This window comes from Perognathus longimembris, chromosome 1 (assembly GCF_023159225.1).
Source record: "Perognathus longimembris pacificus isolate PPM17 chromosome 1, ASM2315922v1, whole genome shotgun sequence".
In the NCBI taxonomy this organism is placed as follows: domain Eukaryota; kingdom Metazoa; phylum Chordata; class Mammalia; order Rodentia; family Heteromyidae; genus Perognathus; species Perognathus longimembris.
The window spans coordinates 45,966,700-45,982,675 of NC_063161.1; the positions used below are offsets into that span (position 1 = coordinate 45,966,700).

Below are 15,976 nucleotides of genomic sequence, written 5' to 3' on the forward strand. Positions count from 1 at the left end.
TGTTGAAGCAGAAGTGGCTGATGTCAGAGAAAGGCTTGCAAGGAGGAGTCTCTGGGAGAAGGGCAAACATGAGGATCTCAAGAACTGTATAGCCCAGGAAGTCATGGGGGCCTCCACAAAGACCAGGAACTGAGAGATCCTCACACCAGGTCAGCAGAGTTTCCTTGCTCCAGCAACCTCCCTGTGCTGTGAGTTGGCTCAGCAATGCACTCAGGATGAAGCCACATCAGGGTCCCATGGCCAGCCCTCAGAAGCAGAGCTCTACAGTCACAGAGTGTCTTGTGCTCTCAGTGGGTAGGGCAAGAAACTCCACAGGACATCACTGCACAGCAGGCCAGGCTCCTGTGGACTGTGCTCCATACAGCTTCTCCTTCCTCCTTGAAAATGTCCAGGGATCTGGCCCTGAGCTCCAAGCCCTCAGGAAGGGGTGGGGATCAAGAACTCCAAAAGTGCTTCTTCATGACCCTCTTCATGGCTCCAGTGACCTCCTTGTTCTTCAGAGAATACACAAAAGGGTTGCACATGGGGGTGACAACTGTGTAGAAGAAAGCAAGAATCTGGTCGGTGTCACTAGAGGAGCTTGCCTGAGGCTTCATGTATGCAACTGTTGCAGTCCCATAAAACAGTATGACCACAAAGAGGTGAGAAGAGCAGGTAGAGAAGATCTTTCGCCGACCTTGGGCTGTTGAGATCCCAAGGATGGTGGCAAGAATACAGACATAGGAGGCCATGATCAGCAAGAATGGGGTCAGGATAAAAGTTATTGTGACTCCAAGGTTTCCCACTTCCCCCCAGAAGGTGCTCGCAGTAGCCAGGCTCAGCACAGGCAGGATGTCACACAGAAAGTGGTGGATTACATTGTCACCGTGGAAGGGCAAAGTGAAAATGAAGAAGGAGTGAGTGGTGCCAGTGATGACACCCATGAGGTAGGAGGCACCCACCATACCAACACATGCACCCCAGTTCATCAGGGTGGCATAATGTAGAGGCCGGCAGATGGCGGCATAGCGGTCATAGGCCATGGCAGCCAGCAGGCAACACTCAGCGATGCCAAAGAGGGCAAAGAAATAGAGCTGGGTGAAGCAGCTGCCCAGCGGGATGGTGGGGCAGGAGGACAGGAGGTCCCTCAGCATCCTGGGCACGATGGTGGTGGTGTAGAGGATCTCTGCCAGCGAGAAGTGACAGAGGAAGAAGTACATGGGGGAGTGCAGGGCAGAGTCTGCCAGCGTGAGGAAGATGATCAGAGAGTTGCCCAGCAGGGTGACCACGTACATGCAGAGCACCCCCCAAAACAGGGGGCGCCGGAGGGAGCCAAACTCTGAGAACCCCAGCAGAACAAATTCAGTGACCGCTGTGCCATTGTCCACCCCCATGTGTCCTGACTGGAAGGAGGGGGTCGGAGGGGGTGTCCTGCAGCAGTGAGAGGTAGCTGGGGAGACAGGGGCTACAGCAGGAAAGATGGGCAAGGACAGGCAGACATTCCAGCTTTCAGAGGAAGAGGGCGGACGCCACCCAGGCAATGGGCTCAGGGCAGAAGGAAGATAAACCCCAGGAGGTGAAGGACAGGGGCAGACGTTCCTGTGGGTGGGGGATTGATGGACACCAGGGTGGTTTGTTCCACTCACCCAGGTTGCATCATTCAGAGGCAAAGAGCTGGGAATGGGGCAGCTCCCCTTGAGAAAGCAGCGAAGAAAAGAGGCGGAAAAGTGGGTGAGCCTACAGGATAATTATGGATCCACAAAAATGGATGGAGGCTGTAGCAGAGGGTGAGTGGGAATGAGCAAAATCAAGAGAGGAAAATAGAAGATGTAGGCTCCAAGGCCTGAGCTGAGGGCCTGTGAGCTTTTACCTGCAAGGGGGTCCCCAGAGCTCTCAGAGAGCTCCTCTCAGCAGCACATCCCAGCAGCTCAGTTCCCCCATGAGTTTGATTCCCAGCAGGGGAAGGGAGGGAGGGGGTTGAAGGAAGAAAGGAGCAAAGTGGCTTTCTCTTGATATATCACCATGCCTGAGCCTCTGCTGCCCGGCCTTGGTGAAGAGTGCCCTTTGAAGGACAACAGAGGCATTACACATGGAAGGGGCAGCATGTATCCAGGACCCCTCAGTCAGGTGGTATGGAGCTCCACTCAGAAACGCAGGTTGTAACTGTGTTATATCTCCATGGTCTGCTTCTGTATCCTGGACCCTGGTCCACTAACTCGCCCACCCCCACCTCCAATTGCTGCCATCTGCACAATGTACTCCCAGAATTAGTCACCAGCCTGCTTTCAACCATCTGGAAAACAGGTTTCCAAACTCTTTTAGAAAGATAGTGCTAACAATCAAACTAAATACTCGTTTATAAAGGTCTGACTTTGAGAAGAACTCCCAGCCCAGTCTCACTCAACTCTTCGCAGTGCAAAGGTTCCTTCTACCCCGCCCCAGCTGCACCTTCTTCTGAACTGAGAAATAAGAAACTCTCTTAGACCTTAGCTAGGGAAGTGACATCTCAAAGAACTGTGGATTTTAGGGGTGACCCCGTAGTCCTGATTGGTTGACAATTTGACAGCAACCTCATGAGAGAGACTTTGATCCCAAGCTACCCAGATAACTAATCTAGCTCCTATCCAACAAATCTATGAAAGAATGTGATTTATTTATTTACTCAAGGTTGAACTCAGGGCTGTGTGTGTGTTAGGCAAAATGTCTTGGGAATAATTTAAGCAGAATAGATAGTGATAGAAAATTGTATTTATTTTTAATTAATTAATTTTTGTGCCTATACTGGGGCTTGATATAATTCTAATACTCAGGCAACAACCAAGCCATGCAGCAAAATGGCTAGAGTTTGGGTTGGGCAGAAAGTTTTTGTTTTTACTATGACTCATGATTTTCCCCAAGAATCTAAGATTCTAAAATTTTGAGTCATGACTGTAAAAGAGGCTTCTGTCCAGGTTCCAGCAAATGGAAAGGTTTATTTGCACCATAGACTCTTTTTATTACAGACTCATGGGACCAATTCAGAGAGAAACAGAAACTATGTCTGGGGATTTGTGCCCAGAAATCACTAATAAACAGGATATGTTTGCTCTAGGCACAAACTGTTAGCATGACAATGAAAAAAAATCACCAGGGCTAGGCTGGGAATGTGGCTTGGTGGTAGAATGCTTGCCTAGCATGCATAAAGCCCTGGGTTCAATTCCTCAGCACCACATATACATAAAAAGCCAGAAGTGGGGCTGTGGCTCAAGTGGTAGAGTGCTAGCCATGAGCAAAAGAAAGTCAGGGACAGTGCCCAGGCCCTGAGTTCAAGCCCAGGCCTGGTTAAAAAAATTACCAGTAGAAATGATAGGATATTTGCTTTAGAGCTTTCTTCCAAATGAATATTTATGTTACTTGACTGTTGCTAGGTAAGTAGTTGACAATATCTGTTGGGTAAATAGTCTTGAGGATTGTTAAGTAAGTAGGTAAGAAGATATCAAAGGCCATTTTGTCATCATTTTGGTTTATCTAATCACAAATGTTATAGATGTCCAGCCTGTCTGGCAACTTTAATTTGGTTTTAATCCTATTGCAAACACATTGCTGCTCAGGTGCAGCTCTTTGTTTGGGCACCATTGTCTATGCAGATGTAGCAGCTACTCCACTGGAAGTAAGATGGCTTAAATTCTAGTTATATTTTGGTGGCTATCATCGGAACTTTGCACAATTATTTCTTCCAGACTTAGTTTTTCAACTTGTAATATCTTTTGGAGTTGATAAAGGGAGGGTGTGAACTAAGATGTCTTTCTTTATTCCTTGTTGTAATTTCAAGTGTCAAGAACCTTCTCTTACACCTCTTGAGTTCTAAAATACTGTGAGGTTTCTGTTTACTTTTTCCATGTCCTTTATGATCCCATCTTTTGTCATATTTCTCTGGCTAAGAATTCCAGAACTATATAAAATAAGATTGGGGAGAGTAGACATCCTTATTTAGTTCCTGACTTTTGACTTCAATTTTTTTCCTCAATATTTGGTACAATGTTGGCTAAGAGATCTGTTACATATAGCTTTTATTATACTGAGGTACATTCATTTATTTTTTAGTTTCTTCAGTTTTTTTTTAATCACAGAGAGATGTTGAATTTGGTCAAAGACTTTTTCTGATTTGTTTAATTGATCATGTGATTTTTTTGCCCTTTTTTTCTTTTTCCTTTTTTCCTTTATGGATTTGCAAATGGTGACTCATCCTTGTATGCTGGAAATAAAACCAATTTAATCATGATATATGATATTTTCATTATCTTCCTGAGTTGAGTTTCAAGTATTGAGAATTTTTGCATATATTCATTAAAGAAATTAGTCTATAAGTTTCCTTTTTTAATTGCTGTTGTAGACTTAATCTGACTTGGGTGTCAGGGTTATACTGGCATCATTGAATGAATTTAGTATGAATTTCTCCCTTCTCTATTTTATGGAACAGTTTTCTTTCTTTTTTTTTTTTTTTTGCCATCCCTGGAGCTTGCCTCAGGACCTGAGCACTATCCCTGGTTTCTTTTTGCTCAAGGCTAGCACTCTGCCACTTGAGCCATAATGCCACTTCTGGCCGTTTTCTATATATGTGGTGCTGGGGAATCGAACCCAGGGCTTCATGTATACAAGGCAAGCACTCTTGCCACTAGGCCATATTCCCAGCCTTATGGAACAGTTTTTGAAGCATTGATCTTAATTCTTTAAAGGTCTAGTAGTTAGCAACGCCTCCATTGCATCCTGGGTTTTTCTGCATTGGGAGATTATTGCATCAATCATGTTGCTCATTATAGATCTGTTTATGTGGTTGATACCTATTTTTATAGAAAGTTATATACATTTATTTTAGATTTTCTAGTTTACTAGACTATAAAGTTTAAAACATTTGTATTTTTAATCTTTAAGTAGTTGTACAAGGGAGTTACTATTCAACCAATAAGTTTATGAATACAGTGCACCTGAGCCATGTCATCCCCTTCACCATTCTCCCCTATCCCACCCAACCCAACCCCCATCCTCAATTTTCTTAATTTCATAGGTCATGAACTGAATAGTATGACTGTCCCGACCCGCAGGACGTCAACAGGGGAGACCACCTACGAGAGAGAATGAAGGGAAAGGGAGACGCGAAGAGAGCAGCAAGACGAATGGGAGTCTGTTCAAGCTGCCAATTTATTTTGTTTTTTCACACACTTATATACTCTTAAAGCAGGAGGGGGCAATCTTGGAGCAGGAGGGGACAGTTCTTCAGCACCTGTAGGAAGTTGGCTTGGGGTAGCAGGACGTTGGCAGGGTGAAAAGGTTACTGGTCATACTATAGGGGAGAGTTGCTAAGTGACCTGACCACAAAATGTTCCTATACACTGGGTCCAGCCTGGGTTGCTAAGAGACTTGACTGTAGGACGTTCTGGTAGGTTTATTCTCAAGAATTATCTATTATTATTGCTCTTTGAACTGGGCCATCTAGCGTAACCAAGGTGGTGCTGACTCAATGGTTGGTTTCTTAGCATGTTTCCATGGTGGCTTCTAGCCAGAGGCTCAAGTCAGGGTCTTGGTCCCTGACATATGACTACATTCTTTCCCTCTTCCTCTCGTCATTTGTCTATTCCTTTTCTGTGGCCATGCCCCGCCTCCCCAACCCTTGTTTCAATAGCAGTTTTTTTTTTTTGGACTGTATGTTTGCTTCCTAAGCAATTACACCATTTGAATTCTTCCCTGCAAATACCATACTTTGGTTAATACATTTGTGCACACTTGCATACAACCCATTGTGTTCACCTGTATATTTATAAATTAGTTATAGCTTCTATTTATGAGAGTAAACATATAAGCTCTGCCTCTCTGTGCCTGACTTACTTCACAACATAATGGATGAGTAAAATTACATCGTATACATACACAAAATTTTCTTGATCCCTTTGTTCATTGAAGGGCAATCTGGGCTGTTTCTATACCAAGGCTATAGTGAATAGTGAAGCAAAGAACATGGTTGTACAAGTGGCTTGACTGTATCCTGATCTGTAATCTTTTGCATAAAAGCCCAAGAGTGGTATTGCTGGATCATAGGATAGTTCTATGTTTAGTTTTTGAGGAATCTCCAAGCTGCTTTCCAGAGTGGTTGAACAAGTTTACATTACAACAAATGGTGAATTAGGGTTCCTCCCCCTCCCACATCTGTGACAGCATCTCCTATAGCTTCTATTCTTGATGATGACAATTCTATTTGAAGTAAGATGGAATCTCAGTGTTGTTTTGATTTGAATTTCTTTTATGACCAGAGATGTTGAGCATTTCTGTGTTTTTTGGCCATTTTTACTTCTGAGAAATTTTTCTTTAGCTCATATGACCATTTATTAATTGGGTTGCTGATTCTTGGAGGGTTTAGTTTCTTGAGCTCTTTGTATATTCTGTATATTAGGCTACTGTTTGTCATATAGCTGGGAAATTTCTTCTCCAATTCTTTTTTTTTTTGTTGTTTTGACCAGTCCTGGGCCTTGGACTCAGGGCCTGAGCACTGTCCCTGGCTTCTTTTTGCTCAAGGCTAGCACTCTGCCACTTGAGCCGCAGCGCCACTTCTGGCCGTTTTCTGTATATGTGGTGCTGGGGAATCGAACCGAGGGCTTCATGTATATGAGGCCAGTGCTCTTGCCACTAGGCCATATCCCCAGCCCTCTTCTCCAATTCTATAGGCTGTCTTTTTAGCTTGTAACTATGTCTTTGCTGTGCAGAAATTTCTTTTTTTTTTTGGCCAGTCCTGGGGCGTGGACTCAGGGCCTGAGCACTGTCCCTGGCTTCTTTTTGCTCAAGGCTAGCACTCTGCCACTTGAGCCACAGCGCCACTTCTGGCCGTTTTCTGTATATGTGGTGCTGGGGAATTGAACCCAGGGCCTCATGTATTCAAGGCGAGCACTCATGCCACTAGGCCATATCCCCAGCCCCAGAAATTTCTTAGCATGATGCAATTCTATTTGCCAATTTTTAAAAAATTTTGCTGAGCCCCTGGAACTTTACATAGAAGGGCCTTGCATATGTCCATATGCTCTAATGTTTCTCCTACTTCTTGTAGGAGTTTCACGGTTTCACATCTTACATTGAGGACTTTTTTTTGGCCAGTCCTGGGCCTTGGACTCCGGGCCTGAGCACTGTCCCTGGCTTCTTCCCGCTCAAGGCTAGCACTCGGCCACTTGAGCCACAGCGCCGCTTCTGGCCGTTTTCTGTATATGTGGTGCTGGGGAATCGAACCTAGGGCCTCGTGTATCCGAGGCAGGCACTCTTGCCACTAGGCTATATCCCCAGCCCCGACATTGAGGACTTTGATCCAGTGAATTGACATTAGTACTGGGTGACAGACAGGGACCCAGTTTTAGTTTCCTGCATGTGGATATCCAGTTTCCCCAATACTATTTGTTGAAGAGGCTGTCTTTTTCCATCCTGTGTTTTTGGTTCCCTTATCAAATATTAGATGGTTGTAAATCTGTGGGTTTATTTCTAGGTCTTTTGTTCTGTTTCATTGGTCCTCATGATGTTTTTTGTGCCAGTACAAAGCTATTTTCATTACTATATCTCTGTAGTAGACTTTGAAATCTGGAATTATTATACCTTCAGTACTGCTTTCCTCCTCCCCCCAGGATTGCTTTTGTGATTCGGGGTCTTTTGTGATTTCACATGAATATTTTGATTGTTTTCTCTATCTGAGTGAAGAATGACATTGGTATTTTGATGAGTTGCTACTAAAGACCTTTCTGCTCTACACAAACAGCATTTTTGTACCATATGCACTCATTTTTTTTTAAGAAATAAGCTGTGAATTTTTAACTAGACTGAATCTACTCCCTTCTTTTCTTAGATTTACCAAGGTTTGGAAAGTGGGAGAAGGTTTTCTCACAACCCCTGCATTTATTTCCTGTGTGTTCTTTGATGCACATTGAATATGAAATCTTTCATTCACAAGACTTTCTGATACTTAGGGAACATGATATTTCTAGATGATTTCTCATCCAAGTTTTCTTCCTAAGTTCCTTTTTAAAAAATTTTTTTATTATAAAGCTGATGTACAGAGAGGTTACAGTTTCATACGTTAGGCATTGGATACATTTCTTGTACTGTTTGTTACCTCATTGTCTCCTGTAGGGATGCTGTCATGATTAATGAGCTAAGACTTTCCAATGGAAGTTTTCTTACCTTCAGGGCACACATGATATTTCTTAATTTTGTGAGTCTTGTTGATGTTTAAGGACTTTGGATTTAGTACCTATGCATTTTGTATTTTCAGGGAGTTTAAGCTCAGCATACACATGTTCATGCACATAGGGAAGTCTGTCATCTTCTACAAGGGAATTGTCATATAAAGATGAGGCAAAGGGGCTGGGAAGTTGGCCTAGTGGCAAGAGCACTTGCCTTGTATACATGAGGCCCTGCGTTCAATTCCCCAGCACCACATATACAGAAAACGGCCAGAGGTGGCGCTGTGGCTCAAGTGGCAGAGTGCTAGCCTTGAGCAAAGAGAAGCCAGGGACAGTGCTCAGGCCCTGAGTTCAAGGCCCAGGACTGGCCAAAAAAAAAAAAAAAGATGAGGCAAAGATTGGTGGCATGCTTCTACCAATGGCAGGCTGTCTGCAAACCACCCACAGTTCTCAGAAGGAACAATATTGCTGATACATAAATCTTAGGCCTTGAGCCCCCAGAACACAAAATAAATTTCTGTTGGTTAAACCAAATAGTTCTTGGTACTTTGTTGGGGACGTGCTTGCCAATTAATCTATGACTAGGACAGTGAAGGACAACGGTGGGGGGGGGGGGGGGGAGGGATTTTTACTTAAGGTAATGAACGTTACATTTGTGGGAAATAGGGGTAGAACATGTACTTATTTACAGTATTTAGTTGCATTTGAAGAAAAGATAGGCTAGCAAGATCAGAACATAGCAAAGAAGAATGGGATTGGAGAGATATGTCAAGAAGAACAAGTAGGGTTTTGTGGGATAGCCTTCAAGCCCTCCATCAGTGCTCTGAGTGACTTGGGAAGTTCTCAGAGTGCTTAGGATATGGATAATATGATGTTCTCTTTTTTTTTTTTTTTTTTGCCAGTCCTGGAGCTTGAACTCAGGGCCTGAGTGCTGTCCCTGGCTTCTTTTTGCTCAAGGCTAGCACTCTGCCACTTGAGCCCCAGCGCCACTTGTGGCCTTTTCTTTTTTTTTTTTTTTTGGCCAGTCCTGGGGCTTGGACTCAGGGCCTGAGCACTGTCCCTGGCTTCTTCCCGCTCAAGGCTAGCACTCTACCACTTGAGCCACAGCGCCGCTTCTGGCCGTTTTCTGTATATGTGGTGCTGGGGAATCGAACCTAGGGCCTCTTGTATCCGAGGCAGGCACTCTTGCCACTAGGCTATATCCCCAGCCCCACTTGTGGCCTTTTCTATACATATGGTGCTGAGGAATCAAACCCAGGGCTTCATGTATACGAGGCAAGCACTCTTGCCACTAGGCCATATTCCCAGCCCCTAATATGATGTTCTCATGGTGTGTGAGATAAGCCAGGCTCAGAAAGACAAATAGCACACATTTTTGCTCATATGTAGATTCTAGACCTAAATGATGGTAATGATGGTGATGATGATGATATGATGTAAATGCCCAAGGAGGACTACTTGTGGGGAACCAAGGGATGAGGAAAGGGGATAGGGGAGGGTAATGGGAGGTGAATATGACTAACATGAAAATAGCATGATAAAATCCACTGAAAATTAGAAAATAAAAGAGGGGGAGCTGGGAATGTGGCTTAGCAGGAGAGTGCTTGCCTAGCATGCATGAAGCCCTGGGTTCAGTTCCTCAGTACCACATAAACAGAAAAATCTGGAAGTGGTGCTGTGGCTCAAGTGGTAGAGTGCTAGTCTTGAGCAAAAAGAAGCCAGGGACAGTGCTCAGGCCCTTAGTTCAAGCCCCAGGACTGTAAAAGAGAGAGAGAGAGAGAGAGAGAGAGAGAGAGAGAGAGAGAGAGAGAGAGAGAGAGAGAGAGAGAGGTAACACAAAAAAGGGAAAATACCAGAAGGGTTGATTTTGATAAAAATACATGTGCATGTAAGGAAATACCACACTGAATCTCCTTTATACAATCAATATATGCTAATAAAATAAAAATATCATTTTATACCATTTTAAAGGTAGATCAGTGAATCTGGAATGATTTGAAAGTCATTACCATTTTCTAGTTACCAATCAAAGAAAACTAGTTATTCAGAACATCAAAAGCTTTACATAAAAGCCTAGTCTCCAAAATTCTCCAATGTATTCTTCAACATGGTCTATGGTTCTAATAGTTTGTTCTCAGTATTGTTACAGTTCAGCTTATTTTTTAAATGTTTAAGCAGTGCTTTTCTTCTAGATATTTTACCACATATAAAGTATGTGGAATTCTAGATTTTGTTCCACTAATACCTAAAATAGCAAGTAGTAGCCTCAGTGTGGTACTTACCATTGAACTATATAAGTGCTCATATGAAAAATGACTTTTCTCCCATTGAAATTGAGATCTTTGGGGCTGGGAATATGGCCAATGGCAAGAGTGCTTGCCTTGTATACATGAAGCCCTGGGTTCAATTCCTCAGCACCACATATATAGAAAATGGCCAGAAGTGGCATTGTGGCTCAAGTGGCAGAGTGCTAGTCTTGAGCAAAAAGAAGCCAGGGACAGCACTCAGTCCCTGAGTCCATGGCCCAGGACTGGCAAAAATAAATAAATAAATAAATAAATAATTAAAAAAAGAAATTGAGATCTTCCCATCATCTTTTCAAATTTAAGTTGTTGACATCTTGAATGTGTATGAGTAGAGGTTTGTTTTTGGAGGGCCAACTATTTCCAATTATTTTTCAAGGCTCATAATGTGGAACATTCCAGATATAAAACTATAGTGATACTTTGTATTCCTTTTCACTTTACAAACCAGTCATCCATGCTTTATGTTGATAACAAAAGCAACAACTTAAGGAAAAGGTTAAAGAATAGAACTGAATCACAGAGCTTGTTTTTCTAATATCTAGTGATTATAAATAAAAAGGTGCAAATAAAATCATAATAGGCTTGATAGCTATATGCTATATGTGTGAATATCAAAATATCATATAGAAATCCATCAATATGTATAAACAATAACTACTAAAAGTACCAGATGCCAGGTGCTAGTGGCTCATACCTGCTTCGCAGGAGGCTGAGATCTGAGGGTCCTGGTTTGAAGCTAGGTCAAGCAGGAAATTCAATGAGTCTGTTATCTCCAGTTAACCACCAGAAAGTGGGAAGTGGAGCTGTGGCTCAAGTGGTAGAGTGCCAGCCTTGAGTGAAAAAGCTAAGAGGCAGTGTCTAGGCCCTGAGGACTGGTACACAAAAAGCACCAGAAACTACACAAGATAGAAGGAGAGGGAGAGTGAGAAAGAGAGAGGAAAGAGAGAGAAAGAGAGAGGAGAGAAAAAGACAACAGATCTCCTGCTACCTATTTAAAATGTCAGTTAAAAAATGAACAGTAAGCTAGGCACCAGTGGCTCATGCCTGTAATCCTAGCTACTCAAGACACTGAGATCTGAGGACTGTGGTTCAAAGCCAGCCCTGGCAGAAAAGTTCGTGACACGCTTATCTCCACTTAACTGCCAGGAGACTGGAAATAGTGCTGTGACTAAAGTGGTAGAGTGTTAGTCTTGAGCACAAAGAGGCTCAGGGACAGGGTCCAGGCCCTGAGTCCAAGCCCCACAACTGACAAAAGAAAAGAAAGAAAGGAAAGAAAGAAAAAAGACCCATAGCAGAATGTGGTAGTTCTCTCTATTAGCTCACTCCTAGCCATGGAAGAGTGTGAGATACAGAGGATTTCATTTTCAGGCAAGTTGGGACAAAAAGTTCTTGAGACAGCCCCCGCCCCCAATTTCAACAGAAAAAGCTGTGCATGGTGTCATGCACGCATCATCTCACCTACCCTAGGTGAAACAAATAGGAGAGTTGTGATCCACATCAGTCCCGGCATAAAGCAAGACCCTATCTCAAAAACAACCAGGCTCATGCCTGGTCTGTAAGCCCTACTCAGAAAGCTGAGAGTAGAGCAGTTGAAAGCCAGCTAGGACAGGAAAAGTCCATGGGACTCTTATCTCCAATTAACCACCAAAAGGTCTGATGTGGAGCTGTGGTAGTGTGCTAACCTTGAGTACAAAAGCACAGGGACAGTGCTTAAGCCTTGAGTTCAAGTCCCAGGATACACACGCACACACACACACACGAACACACACATGCACACACATACACACACACACATACACACACCCTAAAAAAAGGGCTAGAGACAAGGCTGAAGCAGTAGAGAGCATGCCTCGCAAGTACAGGGCTTTGAGTTCAAACCTCAGCCCTACCCTCCCCCCCCCCAAAATGAAGAAAAAATGAAAAGAAAAAGGAAAGGAAAGACAGAAAGTGAGAGGCTCCTAACTTCTCACATAATATTTTTCTAGGAAACTTCTCTGCTCATAGTGTTTAGGAAATGGACACACAAGCTGATAAAGTCTTGGGAGTTTTATTCTAATTTGAGGAAAGGCAGACTTAATGTACATTCTTTCATTTCCCTCAGGAAAGGAAGGAGGACATAGTGGCTACAGTTGAGACACAAAGGACAGAGGGAGGAGAAGAGAAGTGACTGTTAGCTTGATGGAGGCAAAGTCTCCTGGACTCCATGTGGATGAGCACCACCACCTCTTCAGCAGAACACTAATGAGAACATTTACCTCTTGTCTCAAGATTGCACAGCAACCCTACATTTTCCAGTTAAATACATTTACAATCTTCCCTCCTTTATCCCTTTAAGTTCTTCTCCTCTTTCTCTCTTAAATAACCTGTTTTGCTTCTGAAATTTCAAATCACTCCTGGAAAGCAGCATTAATTCCCTTCAGCTGTTCTTTTGGTAGATTCTCATTCACCTTCTCCAATCATATCATGTCATATCATTGATTGATTGATTGCAGGAAATGGGGCTTGAAGTTGAGGACCTCATACTTACTTGGTTTGCTTAATCACAGGTGGCACTCTACTACTTGAGCCACTCCTCCAGACTGGCTTTTTGGCTAGTTAATTGGAGATGTAGCTTTTCAGATTTTTCTGTCCTGGCTGGCTTCAACCCACAATCCTCAGATCTCTGCTTCCTGAGTTGAAAGGATTATAGGAGTGAACCATAGTACTGAGCTGTATCATCTTATTTTTCTAAATTTCCTACATAAATTTAGGTTGTGCACTCTAATTCTACTCTTGAGGCCATATTCTTAAGGTCAGAACATGCGACACACATATACATATACGCACATGTATACATGTAGATGCATATATAGTCATATTTCATATACACATATGCATACAAATGTAAGCTTATCCTCAGGGGTCATCACTTGGAAAATAGTAAGACACAGTCCATACTTTACGAATTGAAAATGCATTTTGCATCGAAATATCTTTTCTTTAGAACCTCACCATCTTCTTGACATTGTCCTTAAAGGCTTGCTTTACTTGTTGGTTTCTCAGTGTATAAATGAAGGGGTTCAACAAGGGGGCGACGGAGGTGATGAGCACAGCCATTGCTTTGTTGAAAGTACCTTCTTCTTTCACAGAAGGATTGATATACATGAACATGCAGCTGCTGTAAGAGAGGGAGATGACCACCAGGTGGGAGGAACAAGTAGAAAAGGCTTTTGTCCTTTGCTGGGCAGAAGGGATGTTCAGAATGGTCCTGATGATGTATGTGTAAGAAAGTATCACCAGCACCAGCGTGACCACTAGAGTCATCATAGCCAAGAGGAAGACTGACAGCTCTAAGGTGTGTGTGTCTGAGCAGGCAAGCTCTATCAAGGGTCCGTAGTCACAAAAATAGTGGTTCAGAACATTGGAGGCACAGAACTCTACCTGGCTCATCAGGATGACTGGCAGTAAGATAGCTATCAACCCCCCCAGCCAGGAGCAGAACACAAGTTGTAGGCAAACTCTGCTGTTCATGATAATCAGGTAATGCAGAGGCTTGCAGATGGCCACATAGCGGTCATATGACATGGAGGCCAGGAGGTAAAACTCTGTGGCTCCTAAAAATATAGCAAAAAAATATTGAGTGAGGCAGCCCGCAAAGCTGATGGCTTTATTTCCAGTTGTCATGCTGGTTAGAAATCTGGGAATGAAAATGGACGTGAAGGAGATTTCTAAGAAAGAGAAATTCCGCAGGAAGAAATACATGGGGGTTTGGAGGTGAGAATCTAGGCAGGTGAGGATTATGATAGACAGATTTCCGAGGACACTCAGCATGTAGGTGAGGAACAGAAAGATGAATATCACCACCTGGAATTCAGGCTGACTTGTGAGGCCCAGAAGAATAAACTCAGTGACCATGGTCCGGTTTCTCATTATAGACTTTCCATAGATCTAGAGAGAAAAGGTTGAGAAAATACGACTACTACTTCTACTACTACTAATAACCAAAGAGTTTCTCAGAGTAGGAGATAAAACACTCATTTTTACCAACAGAATCAAGTCATCCATTGCTCTCCCTCCTAGTAACCCATCTACTTGGCTCCATGAAAGCCTGATCTCTTACCTAAGTGACTTTATTCCTAATGTCTTCTTTAGGAAGACTTTTGTGATATTGATCTTACTCCTGCGAACTTCACAAAATAAATTACTTAACATTATTTAACATTACTCAATCATGACTTAACATTTTCCCAGAAGAATATATTTTATTTTTTGTGCTGGTCCTGTAGCTTTGAACTCAGGACATGAGCATTCTCCCTTAGCTCTTTTTTTTTTTTCCACTCAAAGAGAGTTCTCTGCCACTTAAACCACAGCTCCATTTCTGGCTTTTTGGTAGTTTACTGGAGAAAAGAGTCTCATAGATTTTCCTGCCCTGGCTGACTTTGAACCACAATCCTCAAATCTCAGCCCTCCTGAGTAGCTAGGATTACAGGAATAAGTTACCAGCAAATGGCTAGAAGAATATATTAATTTTTTTAAAAAAAGCTACCCTTTATTTTCATATTAAAATTATTTTTAAGTAGTTATTCAAAGAGGTTTCAATTCAACATGTCAGTTCATGAATACTGATGCATCTTGATCAATGTCACCCTTTCGATCATTCTCTTAATCTCCCCCATCCAATCTATTCAGAAAAATATACTTTTAAATTCTCTTCTCTCAAAATGTTTATGAAACTCTCAATTTAAAGCATTTCCTCTTAACTTTATTGATGTCTCCTTGGCTTCTAGGCTCTTGGCAAAAAGATGTTCACCTGATCATTTTTTTCTGATATTTCCCCCGCCCCTTTGATCTCTTGCAGCTTTTTATGCTCCACAGGATATCTTCTATAGATTCTCCATGTTCAGAAACATTCCCCACACAAGCAATGATGAAGAGCATCTCATTGTATACATTGAGCCTTTATCTTTGCACCAAGAAGGCTCAGGCATCAATGAGTTATATGAATTAGTATTTTCTCATTTGTTGGTTTCCTTCCTTCAGAGTCTCCAGGACATTGATTTGGGCTATGTCCCTGAGAATAAGAATTCTGAGCAATCACAGGTGGCATTTCAAACTGCTCAGTAAATGGGCCCCATGGAAAGTGAGAATGAAAATTCATCATGCTCAGTTCTTCCATCCTCTTCCCTGCCCCATACAGAAACCAGAAAGGGAGACTGCCACGTTTTTTTTGACACTAAGTTTTTAAAAAAATCTCTAAGTTGGTAATTTCCAAAGAAGAAAACTCTGTGAAGTTAATCAGTTTAGATTCTTTTGATAACCAAAGACAGTATAAAAGGGCCTCTCCAATTCACATGCATAAAATTTTCATGCATCAAAATGTTTATTTTTTTCCCTGTGCAAATTTTAGGGCATTAGGTAACATTAAACACAGATCCAGATCTGCTAACAACTCTCAGTTTCCTATTTATACAAACCTGTGGTCTTTGGCAAAGATTTCATTTTCTTCCAGATTTTCACCATCGA

The 15,976-nt window shown here is 42.5% G+C and overlaps 2 protein-coding genes across 2 annotated transcripts; both read right to left on the bottom strand.

Annotated features, from left to right (window-relative positions):
- Positions 1–434: 434 nt before the first annotated feature.
- Positions 435–1,373, bottom strand: LOC125348148 (olfactory receptor 9-like). The gene has a single exon (XM_048341155.1). The coding sequence runs from the start codon at positions 1,371–1,373 to the stop codon at positions 435–437; it is 939 nt and encodes a 312-aa protein (XP_048197112.1).
- Positions 1,374–13,369: 11,996 nt separating this feature from the next.
- Positions 13,370–14,383, bottom strand: LOC125348154 (olfactory receptor 6C4-like). The gene is given in 1 exon segment (XM_048341167.1): positions 13,370–14,383. A coding segment is annotated over 1 exon segment (1,014 nt).
- Between the last annotated feature and the right edge of the window lie 1,593 nt (positions 14,384–15,976).

What these genes read in the sequence shown, in the direction of transcription:
- LOC125348148 (XM_048341155.1), bottom strand. Translation starts at nt 1,373, where the DNA reads ATGGGGGTGGACAATGGCACAGCGGTCACTGAATTTGTTCTGCTGGGG.